The sequence below is a fragment of the Melitaea cinxia genome, chromosome 2, assembly GCF_905220565.1.
Source record: "Melitaea cinxia chromosome 2, ilMelCinx1.1, whole genome shotgun sequence".
NCBI classification, from domain to species: Eukaryota; Metazoa; Arthropoda; class Insecta; order Lepidoptera; family Nymphalidae; genus Melitaea; species Melitaea cinxia.
This window is the reverse complement of record NC_059395.1, coordinates 17,515,975-17,531,945: the sequence shown is the minus strand read 5'-3', so window position 1 is coordinate 17,531,945 and position 15,971 is coordinate 17,515,975. Positions and strand designations below refer to the sequence as shown.

The window sequence follows — 15,971 nt, the reverse complement described above, 5'->3', positions numbered from 1 at the left end:
ATTATTATTTAAGACATAGTCGACGTCGTGATCGATACGCAAACTTTGTGCTTAGAAAAGCTTTTTGCCCATTTTAAGGCAATAATAAAAAAACAAACACTAAGTTTTTTTCAACGTTGATTACCGAGACGATGACAAACATCATATATCATATATTAGCGATGCCTAGGCAAAGCGTTTATAATCATGACAGAAACAACTTTAAACTTGTCAAAGTTCATCGAGCATTAGCTATGGATGATGATGTCAGACAGGTAATGCCTAAGTCGACGTCTATTGATTGCCCAACATTGTTTTCAATCGGCCTAGATTCGGTACGTTGACAACTGATTTATGCTCATACTCAATTGTCAAAAGCGTAGACTATAGAAAAAAGTGTGGCATTACATACGATGCAAAGATTATTGACATCAATATCATCTATCATCCGGTTATGTAACTATGTACCACGAAGACACAAGTCGTGTCAACCAAACGTGTACACTATGCGCGTTGCACTTTTTGCTATCAAATTTACATTGAAGCAAAAAAAGTTACAGGAAAAGAACTAGTTAAAATACAGGTAGTACAACATTTATATATTTATTTCATCAATATTGTTATAAAACAGCTTCTGTTTTAGGGAATTCGTAACTACTGATATTTGGATTTCGAGATCCAATTGTGCGATGGCCTCGCAAAGAGGCCTCTTCTGTTTACTATTTAAATATAGCTACATGAGTTATTGTGTACTTTTGTACACTGACAGTTAGGTGCAAAGTCTGCCATAATTGTGCTTGTCGCCAAATGCTAATCTTAAGGCCTTATAAAAGTACCGCTCAACCGCTTCGGTGACTTAACTTCTCTGTGTATATTTACTGTAATGATATTCACTGCTATATACGCTTCAGTGACTCTAAGTCCGTTCCTCTCGCCTAACTTACCTAAAAATCACGCTTATTAACTTTAGAAAGTAACTCAAATGTATTTAAATTATTATCTTATTATAATTAACCAACCCGCACTTCGTAAGTTGTGCAGTACCAGCGTGGTCATAGCGTAAATGAGATTTTTAATTATCTGTAAAGATTAGACTAGTTCGTAGTTATTTGATAGCTATACATTCCATGAATCGCCGTATCTTGATCTGATTGTACAAACAAAAAAGTGGTCATACAAATGAATTAAAAAACCTACTAACGCATTCCAAACAAGGTACGAAATTATAGGTAACTCTACATTTAGACATCCAAAGTAAATAATTGCAATACACTGTAGTGATGACATGATAAAACAAATGATTCATACATTTATATTCGCATTTTCATTGTAAGCCAAACAGCTGATCTAAGTGGGGAGTCAAGGTGAAGGCTGGTCAACCGAAAAAGCCTGTCGCAACATGTAAGACGAGTATCGAATAAAAAAAAAAAAAAACAAAAATCAAAAAAGGTATGTAATGTTGAACGAATGACATCACGAACCAGCTGATTGATGCAGGCACGTCTGTTACGAATTATCTGAAACTTAAGTGATTACATAACAGAGTTGAACCTCCCAACTTTTTATTATCACATTATCTCATTGACTTGACTTCATTTTTTTCTCTTCTTTCTCTTTAAGCTCTTACCGCATTTTGCAGTGAGTAAGTCTTAAAAAACCAAAGTCTCAAAAGAGTCATTGCGCAACATTGTCGGAAAAATTATCGAACTCAACACGTGGTTAGTAAAATAAAGAAGCATGTTGACTCAGCTGATCGGAGCGTTGAACTTCGCTGAACAGGTAAAAACGTTTTGTTTTATACTGAAAATTCCACGATACTTATTAAAATGCACGAGCCCAATCACTGATTCACACGGTCAGCTGATTGCTCTTGATACTTCGAGACCAGGGCATAAATTTGGGTTTTTAGTTTATTCGTTTTAGCTAATGTGTTCAAACTTACGGGTGCACTAACACGCTCATTTAAAATGGCAATTTAGCTAAATAAATCTAATGATAAGTAACTTTAGAACGTTCATTAAACTTTTTTGGCACTGCTTGTGAAGATAAATTTATTTGAAAATCTAAACCATAGGAAGACATACAGATATGTGTGAGCGGTGAAATAACATATTTTGGACATATCCGCTTAGGTGCTAATTGTAAAAAATTTGAATCGATTTATCGTTTGAAAATTGTGTAACCTTTTTTTATGTTGCTAATAACAATCAAATAATATGATCTATACGTTAAAATAAACAGTTTGATTTTTTTCTGGTCACTTACCAGCTTCTACAACCGGGGCCTCTCCAAGAATTTAACGGCGTAAGTGTTAAACAAACACTAGATAAAATAACATGACATCAGCCTCTCAGCTGATCACAACTTGAAGGCTGGTCATGAAAAATCGTAGGTAAAGTGGACTGCCCTATACTGGCCCCAAGTGTACAATTTAGTATGGTATGCAAGCAAAATGAGCTTAATGGTTATGACGGTGTACATTAATGTAAGGTATGTTAATTTTACTCTAATTATGCAAAAATTACTGCAGCAATGACTACGCTCGTATTTTTCATATTTCTTTAGCCTTACAAGTACGTTTATTTGTTCTGCGTTACATGTGATGTATGTCATCGAAGCGGGAGAGAAAATTGCAACCACTTTCTACGCAAGTGCTAGGACAACTATTATTGAAACTTATTAATACTAAAACGGCGTAGAAAAATAATAAATATCTGTAAGAATAAAGCTTATCAACATACTGTTTTCTACACTTCAGCCTATCACAGTCCACTGCTGGACATCGACAGTCCTGTGACTGCCTAGTAAAGGTAGGACGTGGTCCGACGATGAAATTTTTTTTAAAGATACATACACTCAATTATACAAACACTTACGCTCATACATGCACACCATATATACACACATACTTACATTACATTACGTACACAAATACATTTGTATAATAGTCTCCTATTCATAGTATTTATCTGTGACACTAAATAATCCAATGAAGGTGTAATTATATTATAATGAACATATTTGCAAAAAAAGTAGGTATATTTTTTCTATTTATATTTATAAATAAAAACTAATTTATTTAATAATAACACAGACTGATCAACCTAAAATTATTTGAAATAAAAATGCAGACATATCAATATCATAAGTTTATCGATAAATTATAGCACATAAAATGCATTATAGAAAAAATTTGACTATATAATGCGATCGTTATGTAGCGGAAAGAATGACTATGTTACCACTTCGACAAGGTTTATCTATACAAGCACTTGACTCAACGTATATAAATAAAAGAAATTCGCAAAAACGAAATACTTCACAAGGATTATAACTGGTATAAAATAATATAAATATCTTTAAAGTATCACATTTATGTATTATAAGTGTTAATTTGTCAATTTATATGCACCAATATATAACACAAAGATGTCGGTAAATATTTATTCAGCTGCACGAATATCATTTGACAAGTGCAATATTGACTTATACGAAAATGGCAAAAACAAATTATGCCGGCAGCTTTTAATGTGTAATGTGTAATTGAATGAGGTATTTAACGTCTCATTTTTTATTTATTTAATAATTATTACTGTGATTTTATAACAATATAATTCAATTAAGTTATGTGGTATAATCCTCGTTAACGATACGATTATCTCGTTTAAGACCATTTATTTCGTATTTTTGTAGGTATATTTATCTTAGCGGGGGTGCTAAAATTGTTTTCACTTCTAGGAACTTAAACGTCACGCGGCATAAAATATGGCTGGTTCGTTACCCGTCCGCCTGTATCCTTTTGTCAATGGGTCATTTCTTGTGAAAGACTCATTACTGGAATAGGAAAATACATTTTCAAACCACGTTATATAGCCATCATAAAATCGAAAATTAAAAAATGTTATTTCATGTGTATTAATACTATTTTATTTCTAATATTTGACGCAAGAGACTGGATAACAGAGTAAACAACTTTGTGTGTTGTTTTTAACTAGATCGAAAGAAGAGTACCACCTTCCGGTTTAACTCTACTTGCACTTAGCTATTACATAAAACTTCAAGTGTTATATAAAACAATAATTCACTATTCACACAAAAAATATCGTATATTAATATAGATATTTATACATTTGAGATATTACACGCAATATTATTACAAATATACAACTTTACGCACACTCCGTAATCGTCCGATAACGATGGCTTATCAAAAGTCAAGCAATTTGTTCAGAATGTTACTGGGACGAGTCTATATAAAAAAGGATTTATCGTACCATTTAACGACAGGTTACACAAGATATCTAGAATTTTTGTTACATTACTGTGATGATAAGAAAATTCGATGCTTTACGGGATATCGTAATTGCAGTCAACAAGATTGGTAGAGGTCAGGATTTCAACGATGCGTAGGTATTTTTAAATGAGAGTATCGAAAACAAAATTTGACCGAGTGCATATTTCTTTAACACATTCAAGTGTTCTTTTTGTATTATCAGCAAAAATGTTAATAATTTTAACCATCCAAACAGTAAACGATATTAATTTTTGCTTGGTATTTCACTTTTTTTTTTTTAATTTTTTCCTATACCATGCTTTCTATGTACATTATATGAACATTTTTGATGATGGGACAAATAATTTTTATTTAATTCTACATATTGATATTACTATTTTATTTCTTTGTAAATCCCCGAAAATATAATATTATTTCTTCGCATATTGGCGAATAATAATTATTGCACTTACGATAAAAACTTTATAAAAATTGCAACAACTTACATAAATTGCACGTTGTCAAATTTGCAATGTATTCAAAAGGCATAAAGGAAACCAGAAAATAAATGCACCCTTTAAGTACAGGTTAATCAATTACGGACCAAATGAATTCTTTCATATACAAAAAACTACACGTAACACCAACAGCAACAAAAGTACGAATATAAATATTAGAATCTGGTTTCAATGAACTACGAAGTAAAAGCGAGCAAAAAGGGACCTCTTTCCACGCTTGGCACAGCTAGAGATTCCAAGACTACCTTCAAATCGGGTTCAGTCACCTTAGATGCTCCCGGAATGGAGCTCACATTTTGCTGCCTCCATAAATACGAAATAAAATAACTATTTCATAGTATAATTTGAACGTATTAAAAGAAAGAAATGAGAACCAGGATTGCATTCATATAAATAATTTAGAACTCGATCTTTTGATAATTAAGTATTACATCAAACATGCCTTTTTGTACTATACAATAATTATGATCATTTCTTAACAAAATCTTCGCAAATCATACTATTTCGTTTGAAACCCTTATACGAATAAGTTCTAATTGGGAAAACGTATGCTCAATCTATAAGCAACATATTACGGAGAAAGCGGCCAATGCACTCCTCCGTTGATCGGATTTATTTCAAAACTCTTTAGATACTTTTCAAGTTACACCGACTAAAGTTTGCGATACTCATTACATGGAAACTGGACTAGTTTTCAACGCTCTTACCAACATCAATATTTGTTAAAATGATTTCAATTATACGGAACTAATAGGTAAGACCGATTTCAAAGGTTATTATGAAGCTTGACTCATAATTGAATTACGATTGACAACGCTATTTGACCCTGGAACCCGTGACTGGTAATGGTACTTAATTACCATATTAATAGGGGATGCATTAACGACGTACGCTCGAAGCGACAGGTCAAAAACATCACCAGAATTTTATTTTACCCATAATGTATTCGTTTACCTTTGCAAAAACCTATAACAAATAAATTTTTATAAAGATACATCTTATTAACTTGAATTTATTATTAGGGTACAATTAAATTAACTAAAAAAAAAATACATTGAATATTTAAAAGTATCGTACTTGGAAAATAAAATGTTGAAACTTGAAAGAGAGAGAAAAAACACAAAACAAACACTAAAGTGCCAATTAAAGCTAAGTACCATTTTAGAAAGACTGTTTATCAGTTTGTTTTAAATAAACACAATTAATAAATCAGAGATAGATTTTCATAGCGGAACAAGGCAGGGGGGGGCTAACAAGTCGGGTTACCTTATTAAAGATAGCCGTCTCGGTCGAGATCCTGCGAGCTAGACTCTGTTGTACCTAGGGCGTCGCCCTTTCGCCACGTTCTACGGTCCATGGATTTTGTACTTATATACATAGCTTAAGCACGACGATAGAACAGATTTGATGTTTTATTTGGTCTCACTGCTCTGTGGCTTGAACAATGAGAGAGAACATTTCCTTATATAGAAAGTATTGCGAAGTGTTAGGTGTTTATCGCTTGGTTGCTGCGCAAATATTAAACGAAATAAAGAATTACAATATTTCATAATAGAGCCTGTAACATCCCACAGCTGGGCATAGGCCTCTTCCTCCATGTAGGAGAGGGATTACAGGTCAATCCACCACGCTGCACCTACAATTATATATTGTAATATTTAAAATATTGAATAAAGACTAATACCCAAGCTTTTTATAAAGACTTACGATAAATTGTCACACGGTCAAAGTCACGTTTTTCTAATAAACTTTTTAGGAAACTTTTAGTCTCAAAGAATTTTAGACAGTTCGATAATAGTAATTCTAATAAAAAATACTTCAAATATTTACTTTACTAGAGATTTACTTTATTACATACTTTAAATTCGAATTTAAATCCAACGCTGGCATGGTAAATTTGAATAAAAAATAGAACAGTCTCTAGTTTGCGTAACGCCGAATCGAATTAAAGGTTAAACAGAAACGGGATATTTACTTAGATGATCGACAAAAGCGTGATTTTGTAATTTTAATGACGAAAGTAGCTTCCCGATTTACAAAAGAACTGTGGTCGAGCAAGTTTAAATTAAAATAAATTTCCTATCAGACCGCTTACGAACTAGCCCTGAGCCCTCGATGCGAGTGAACTTCATGCTTGACTGCCTATTCTACTAAATCTCATATAGCACGCGAAGAAAATACTAGAATAGAAAATGTTAACAAAAAAAAAAATACGTAGCAACCATAATTTTGAAATATTAATGACTTCCTTTAGCTTTACTGTTTTTTTTTTCTTTTTTTTTAAATTATACATTTTTTGGCGCGTTAGAGAAAAATTATGAGAGTAAATTTTTACGATGCACGCGCACACTATCACGAAAAAAACCGACACCCTGAAGTTAGCTAGTCAACAAAGAGGAAGTTAGCTAGACAATGAAGTATAGCTTCTTACGTGCTTACATAAGTACACACACTTTTTTTGTAATTATAATTAAATACGAATTACATACTGATGAAATATTAATAGTATTTTTCCCCATAAATTATTTAAACACTTTTTTTATTATTATGAAAGCGATTACGAACGTCTGACGCAGTTTTAAGAATAACTAAGAAATCATAAGGTAACTATTATTATATTATTTATAATTTAAAGTTGAATATTTAAGTCAATTCACGGAACGTAAGTATTTGACTTTAGACCAACATTTTCATAACTTTCACGAAAGCTACGAAGCCAGTTACTTTATGCATAAAAGTACACAACTCATACGAATTCAGTTGCAAAAAGTAAAACTCGTCTTTTGCTTTTTTTTTTAGTATTTTTTAAAGATTGTCCATGATAGTCAATGAAACTACTTTTTCGGATTTTATCGAGGTTTATTAAGTTTTTTAGATGCCCGACGTTTCGGATACTTTACAGCTACCATGGTCACGAGAGATCCAAAAAAGGGAGGGATCTGAAAAACTGTTTCATTATAATGAGTGATATTCGCGTAAACATTAGAAAAGAAAATCATAACTCCTAAAACATAAAAAATCGCAAGACATACGTGGATACCCCACAACATACAGGACCTAATTTTTTTTGTGACGTCAATTGACTGGCCACCTCTATGTGTATTTATTACATTTGCAATACGCTATAATGAAGGATATTAAGTGTGATTAGAATTTTTTTGTCAAAAAAATTTCGATGTACCTTCTTTCAAAAAACCAACATACTTTATTGTGCAGGTTAGCTCACGATGTTTTTATTTGCCTCTGAGTAATCGTAAATATATACAAAATATAACAGTACAACGCTTCAGTTAAGAGGCATGTTTTCTGAGCTTTAAACTTGAGTTGAATTGATTGATTTGAGTAAACATTGCTTTTGAGTTAAAAAAGAATACGTGTATACAAGCACATAAGAGTTTTGGTATCTTTTTTTATTAATTTAAAAAAAAAAATTTTATTAATAGGCCTGGAGCCGGGCTATGCTTTGCAATATTTTTAATTTTGCCAAACATTTATAGTAGACAGCAGTAGGCATGATACCTACTAGACTGTAAAGGTTTTTTTTAAAGGTTGCCATATAAAATATTACCTACTAGACTATAAAGGTTTTTTTTCTAAAAAAGAGATAATAAACGCTCCACATTAAATACTATTACGAAATCTGTAATTATTTAACACCAACATACGGGTGTAGTTTGTAATGAAGGAGGACAATGAAAATCATAAAGCACAAACAATTACAGCCACTAATAATAAGAATTATTTTTGCTAGTATAAATTAATTCGTTCCACACTGTACCTTGTTTGGCGAAGTGTGACGTAGTATTTCTGTATTAATTGCAAATGGCGTATTGTTCTTCAGAAACCTTGATTTAAGTAGAATTTTTAACTCTACGTGTAACAAGGTGTAGGGCATCGACCTTGAAAATTAATTATACATAGTACGTAGCTTCGGCGAGCTAATTATGTTTACGGCGGTCTAATTAAGCTAGTTTACTCCTTTCTACACAGGAGATAAAACCTAACATGCAGTTTCATAAATATAATTATTTTTTATCTTGATAAATGAGGAAAATTTTCATATTAAGTAATTATTTAACATTGTGCAATTTAAACTTATCGTTGTTCATATTAAAGCATATTTTGATAAGTTTTGGAGAAACCATTATGACAAATCTTTAAGTAAAATAAAACTAAAAAGATCGTTTCTGAACATATTTTTCGAGTACGTCATTCAATAATAAAAATTATTTAAAAAATACAACATAACTCATTTATGATTTTTGAAGATCCAGCGAAATTGTAATTTCTACCTTTAAAATTAAACTACATTAACACATAGATAAAGATTATTTTATCTATACTAATATTATGAACAGGAAATATTTGATTTTGTTTGTTTGCATTGATTAGGCTCTGAAACTACTACACCGATTTGAAAAATTCTTTCACTGTTGGGAAGCTACACTATCCGCGGTTGATATAGGTCATAGGCTATATTATATTTAAAAAAAATAGGGGGGAAAATTATTTTGAAATTTTTGTAAAATACCCGTGCGAATCCGGGTCGGAATGCTAGTTGGGAATATATTCAACTGCAACTGCACAAAAAAATGGAGCAGCCCGACTAGGGTAGAGCCTCGACCTTACAGAAGATCACAAGTAAATAATCTTGCTTTCAAGCAGTGTTGTGTTTGCAGACGCCAATAAGCTACCATAATCGCTTACCATCGGGTGAGCCGTACGCTTGTTTGCCGACTTAATTATATAAAAATTATTATTATTATCGGTTGAATCTTATGAAGACAACGAAATACTAAGACATACTACTATACGGATTTAGAATATCATAAGTAGACACTTAATTCGTACACGGATAGCAAGGCAGGAACGTGTTAAAACTTCATACAATATACATATCATCATCATCATCATCATCATCATTTGCAGTCCACTGCTGGACATAGGCTTGTACAAGTTCGCGCAAAAAATGGCGCGAACTCATGCGTGTTGCCCATAGTCACCACGCTGGGCAAGCGGGTTGGTAACCGCAGGTCTGGCTTTGTCACGCCGAAGACGCTGCTGTCTTCGGCCTGTGTATTTCAAAGCCCAGGAATTGGATGGTTATCCCGCCATCGGCCGGCTTTATAAGTTCCAAGGTGGTAGAGGAACTGTGTTATCCCTTAGTCGCCTTTTACGACACCCACGGGAAGGCAGGGGCTGGCTATATTCTTTAATGCCGTAGCCACACAGTACAATATACGTGTAGTTAGATATTACCGCCAACAGCAGTAGCTAGCAAATAATATATAATTGTGTTTGCTTGCAAACGAAAAAAAAAAACCGACTTCAATTACATCGACGAGTAATACAGCATAGATCGACGAAATAATAGTCAAGTAATAACGCGTTATCAAAGATTACTCAAAAATTGTTATCAGATCTCGATAAAATTTCAATGTGACCACATGATAAACATCAGCTTTCGATAAAATTAAAATTTATCAAAATCGGTACACCTAGTAAAAAGTTATTGCGGATTTCCGAGAGTTTCCCCCGATTTCTCTGGAATCCTATCATCAGATCCTGGTTTCCTTATCATGGTACCAAACTAGGGATATCTTCTTTCCATCAAAAAAAGAATTATCAAAATCGGTACATCCAGTAGAAAGTTATGCGGTATAATACAACGTAGGTCGACGAAAAAAGCGTCAAGTAAAAACGCATTATTAGATATAACTCGAAAAGTGGTTGTTAAATCTCAAATAAATTTAAATGGGACCAATTGGCACACACCATCTTTCGATTAAAAGAAAATTTGTCGAAATCGCTCCACCCAGTCAAAAGTTCTGATGTAACATACATAAAAAAAAAAAAAAAATACAGTCGAATTGAGAACCTCCTCCTTTTTTGGAAGTCGGTTAAAAATACACATAAGTAACATTAACTTAAAGACAATTACGGGAGCCAGAATCTAACATTCATTTCTCATCACAAAACCTATTATTATACCGACACTCACGATTTTAGTCGAATCATTGTCATTATTTTATATAACCGTGTACAACGTAGATTATAGAGTTATTATAATGCTTTTGTTTTATTTTTTTGGACAGTTACTGCGAATATGAGCCACTAAGTATTAAATTTAATAATAAAACATATTTGGTGGATTTGTACGACGCCAAGACGATCCATTTCACAATAAACTCGTATACCTATATAATATAGACAATACATAATTAATTGCATACATTAAACAGAACCATGCAGAATTGGTTATATGACGTCACAGTAAATTCAATATGGCCGCCGAATAGACTAAAAAATATTTTTTTTTCATTTCAACCAAATAAATATAATTTCATTTATGAAATAAATTAAGTAATACGTAAATAATACTATAAATGCACTTTGATTCTGAGAAGTGACATATATCACTACCACAATTTTTTTGATATTTTTTACCATCCTCAAGTTCAAAAATAATATGAATTATGATTCTCCTAAAGTTATACTACGAAAATCTGTACCATATGTGCAGTTGTTATCTACGTTTTATCACGGCAAATAAGGTGAAAATGTTAAAACAATTTCAAGATGATAAAAATGCAAATATATAAAATAATTCATTAAATAATATTTAAATTGTGCCATATATGTTTGCATGTTTTAATAATATAAATTAAATTTCCTAATTGTACAAAGTACATTGAGATTTAATGTTGATTTTGTTTTAGTTTTTTTTTTTTCTTTTTACTATGATACATCATACAAACATTTACGTTACGTATATCACCGTGAAAAATGCAGTATTATAACTGCAGTGAAGCACGGTGCATTCTTCTTTGTAGTAGAAGAGGTCCTTGCCCAGCATTGCAAATTAATTGATTGATTGGATAATGATTTACTTGCAACTGCATTGTTAGTTGCAATCGATAAATGGAGATTTACACACAGACTACAGTATAATAATATCAAATAAGTTAGAACACTTCAAAAAATATCATATATGTTTCAGTATATCACAAATAAAAAAAATAACAATAAAACTGTAATAAGAAAGTCTACTGTAAAACTTTAAATATTCAACTACTTTATTTTGGCTTAACAGAACCTGCTATGACCAATAAGCAGTTTGATTCACGTATAAAACATTTTTGAAAGTAATAATGTATTCAAAATTAAAAAAAAAAATTCTTAAATAGCACATTCCTATACACATAAAATAATAAGTTTATGCTTATAAATCATTCGATTTTAAGCATGTGATTCATACGCAAAACTATAGTTTTTTGAAATACAGTAACGGGGCTTAAGTTGCATTTCTTAAAGATATGTAACAAATGAAAACTGATATTAGAGGTCAAATAAATAATAAAAGTTTAAATATCTTGACCTTAGACCAATTTGATCCTAACCCTCTATAATTAAGTTACATACTCTACATATATGTTTACGTAAGATACGATCAGCGCTGTGATTTTGATAGGGAAATAATGTTAGCGTTCTTGACACAATTCTTCGCCAAAATGATTAGTACAACAATTAAACTTTGACTCGTAAATATTTACGTAGTTTTATCATATTTAAAAAATATATAGTATTTTTTATTGTAAATTACAAAATTAGATTATATTAATATTTGATGGTGAGACAAAATCAAAAACTAAATTTACATTTTTCACGTAGACTTTAAAAGCATTTTTAAATTGTCATTTTACAAATTATAATTATATTTGTTTAATTTCATTAATTGTATAATTAGAACAAATATAAATATAATATTTATATTAGAACTATTAAGGTTTTATAATTTCATGAACGATTGCGACTTTGAATGGAGTGAGAATGATACTAAGAAATTGCAATTCTCGGCTGCACTTAGGTTACATGCAAGTCTTTCTGCTATACATAATTATGTCAGCAAGGTTTTGCACTTGTACATATATCTTATGATATATGTAACAATAAATTGTTACACTTTCTATATACCAATTTTTTTTTTATACAAACTGGTATGAACCTATTACACTCTAATGTAATATTTAACAAAATTCTTATATTATACACTTTTTAGATTACAAAAGTGACCTAGATAGTGCTTTATTATAACTTTAGTATAATGTAAAAACATAAATTGCTTGTAAAGTATAACTTGAAGTATACTTTTGTTAGAATTAGGTATTAAGTAAGTAGAACTTGAATTAAATGAAAACTTAACTTCTTTGATAACGCTATTTGAAAATCTACACTCGAGCTCTAAAAAATCTAGATAGACTGTAGTTTTTAAATAAATATTACACTTGTGTAAAACTCACCTTGAAAACTAGTCTGCCAGTTATTTTCTAATCTGCAAGGAATAAATCTGTCCATAGGCTCTGGCCGGACCAGCACAGACTGTTTCCTGCTTATAGGACTGCATTGCTGAAGAAGTCTTCTTTCATAAGATTCACTAAACATTTTCAAAGTCTTTCACTCTGTTGAGGTAAAACTGTTCTAATTTTCAATTCCTGGAGATATATTGTGGAAGAGTATGGACTAGAATATTTTCCAGAAACGGGTAGATTACTAGCCGGTCATGTTATCGTTTTTATAAACGGTGTATCGCACCGGTGTATGCAATGTTTTTAATAAGTAACCCGATGTGCAGCGAGAAGACTAGTGATCCCCTCGCCTGCTAACAATCATTTGAAAATTCGAATGCATCTTCATACTACATGTTCGATAGCGCCACTGTTTATCAATATACCTACACGAATTATTTGACAAAATTATCACAAAACTGTTCTTTATCAATAATAATTGCGATTTAATGTTTCAGAATAAATGTATACATGTACAATATATCCAAAATTTAGTTTATTCAAATACTATTAAAAAATCGAAAACCTTTTTTGTTTCTGGCATAAATAAATTTTGTGTTGCCATAGTGAAATTGATCTACACTTTTGAATTGAAACGGTTTTGCACAATAGTGTTGTACCAAAATGTTATTAACCAAATTAATACAAATAAATAAAATTGGAGTGTCTGTTTGTAATATTAAAATAACCGATTTTTACTAAATGCATATGGATGTTTACACGGAATATATACCAAAATAACATTTTTTACAATTTTGGTCTCTGTCTGTCTATTTTTTCCAGCTAATCTCTGAAACGGCTGGACCGATTTTTGACGGAACTTTCATTGGCAGATAGCTGATATAATGAGGAGTAACTTAGGCTATTATTATTTTAGAAATTTATTTATTTTATAACTCTGCAAACTGATCTGAACCTATATTAAATACACAATAAATTTTCTTATACTAATTTGAAGCAATAATAATTAAACAACTAATAAAAAATTATTAACATTATTAATTATTTGTTTAAATATTATAAATAATTTAAAATATCTAAATTATTTACACTCGCCAATTACCATTTTGCATTTTGTAGCTATATTCATATCTTCTTTACCTCTATATAATCTTTGGTCATTGATCTTATTTGGTAGGAAAAATGAGGGATTGATTTATTATCTTGTTATTTTAATAACAAAATAAAGTATCCAATACAATTGTGTTGTAGTTATTGTTAAGTCTTGGAATTGGTTATTTATTTAAAATGGAAAATCAACGAATATATCCACGTAACGACGAGAGAGATCGTGAAGATACTCCAATATATTCAAGATTATTTATTGTATGCGATCGTGGATTAAAAGAAGAACAATTTAGAAATGCGTTTTCAGAATTCGGCTGTGTAGAAGATGTCCGTATACCACGCGATCATAAAACAGGCGAACCAAAGGGAGTTGTTTTCGTAAAATTTTCAAAAACTTCCGAAGCAGCTAAAGCTTTGGAAGCTATGAACTCCAAAGTCATTACTAATTCTAGTCGGCCGCTTAAAGTTATGGTTGCAGCTAATAGATCAGAAATTCAATCGGAAGATTGGAGTAATGATAAATATAGACGACTATTTTTACATGTTCCGAAAAGTGCGACCGAGGATTCATTAGAAGAGCATTTTAAACAATTCGGTCATGTCGAAGATGTTTTAATACAAAGGGATAGACAAACGGGAGAATCTAAAGGTTTAGCATACATAAAGTATCGCAAATTTTCTGAAGCGGCTATTGCATATGAAGAATGTGAGAGGAAATACAGAGCAATATTCGCTAAGACAAAGGCTTATAATAAACGCTCTGCGACAAGTTTCGAAAATAACATAAACCATCTCGCAAATTCGTCAGTCAGTCAAAAAAATTCACTCATGTCTATGATGAATGTCACTCCAAGAGGTTTTACACGACTCAACTTTAGATGCAGTCCATATTTAACTCAAATGCATGTAGACACATTATTCGATATAATACCAGGTTTGGTCGATTGCAAGTACTTTGTTGACTTGATGAGAAATGTCGGCAAAGGTTTTGTGCAATATTCAAATCCAATTTCAGCTTCCTATGCTTTTGAAAAATTGAATGAATTTGAATATCCACCAGGTCAAAAAATCTTTATCAAACCTACAAACACAGATTTCGACCCTCATGAGAATGAAAACCTTAATATACCAAATGCAGTTAATAATTTAAGGAATGCAATTGCATCCACTTCTAATTCATCTTCCCCTGATCTTGCTCAGCTAGCAGAAGCTATTGCAGAAGCGTCAAAATTGATTAAAATAGCTACTGCTGGAGTATCTGACGATAATATACCTAATAGTGATGATCTAAATTATTGCAGTGTTAAGCTACCACCCCCACAACCTCTTGCGGATATTGATAGCCCTGTAGCTAAAAGATGTTTCTTAGTTTGCAAACCTCAGCCTCCTCCATTAACAGTTCTAAGAGATATATTCTGTAGATTCGGCAATCTTATCAATGTTTATACATTACCAAACAAAACTGTAGGTTACGCTCGGTACTCTGTTAGTGAATCTGCAGATGAAGCCATAAGAGTTTTACACGGAGCTGAAGTGTGTGGAATCCGGATGAAAGTAATCGAGGCAGATGCAGAAGCCCCCGCCAAAAGAATAAGATTGGACTGACTTACAAAGGACAGACAGGACATTGGTTTTAAGACAAATTTGAAACATTGACAGACAGTTTCTCTATAAATGTACCATGTAGCGCAAACATTTAATAAACTTTTAACTTATAACAGACAATTATTCTTTGAAGATGCTTTAAAACCATCTACTACATTTTTGACATTTTTAAGATATTCTAAA

The 15,971-nt window shown here is 31.6% G+C and overlaps 2 protein-coding genes across 2 annotated transcripts in view; one reads left to right on the top strand and one right to left on the bottom strand.

Annotated features, from left to right (window-relative positions):
• Positions 1–13,212, bottom strand: part of LOC123666157 (fizzy-related protein homolog) — a 48,735-nt gene extending 35,523 nt beyond the window's left edge. Inside the window, exon 1 of the mRNA XM_045600366.1 lies at positions 13,071–13,212. Within this exon, the coding sequence (XP_045456322.1) occupies positions 13,071–13,212 (142 nt within the window). The remainder of the gene's footprint in view (positions 1–13,070) is intronic.
• A 1,133-nt stretch (positions 13,213–14,345) lies between these two features.
• Positions 14,346–15,901, top strand: LOC123666147 (RNA-binding protein 45-like). Its single transcript, XM_045600357.1, has one exon. The coding sequence runs from the start codon at positions 14,364–14,366 to the stop codon at positions 15,786–15,788; it is 1,425 nt and encodes a 474-aa protein (XP_045456313.1). The 5' UTR covers positions 14,346–14,363; the 3' UTR covers positions 15,789–15,901.
• The last annotated feature ends 70 nt before the right edge of the window (positions 15,902–15,971 follow it).

Bases quoted from the DNA above. Each gene is read 5' to 3' on its own strand.
- LOC123666147 (XM_045600357.1), top strand. From the start codon at position 14,364: ATGGAAAATCAACGAATATATCCACGTAACGACGAGAGAGATCGTGAA.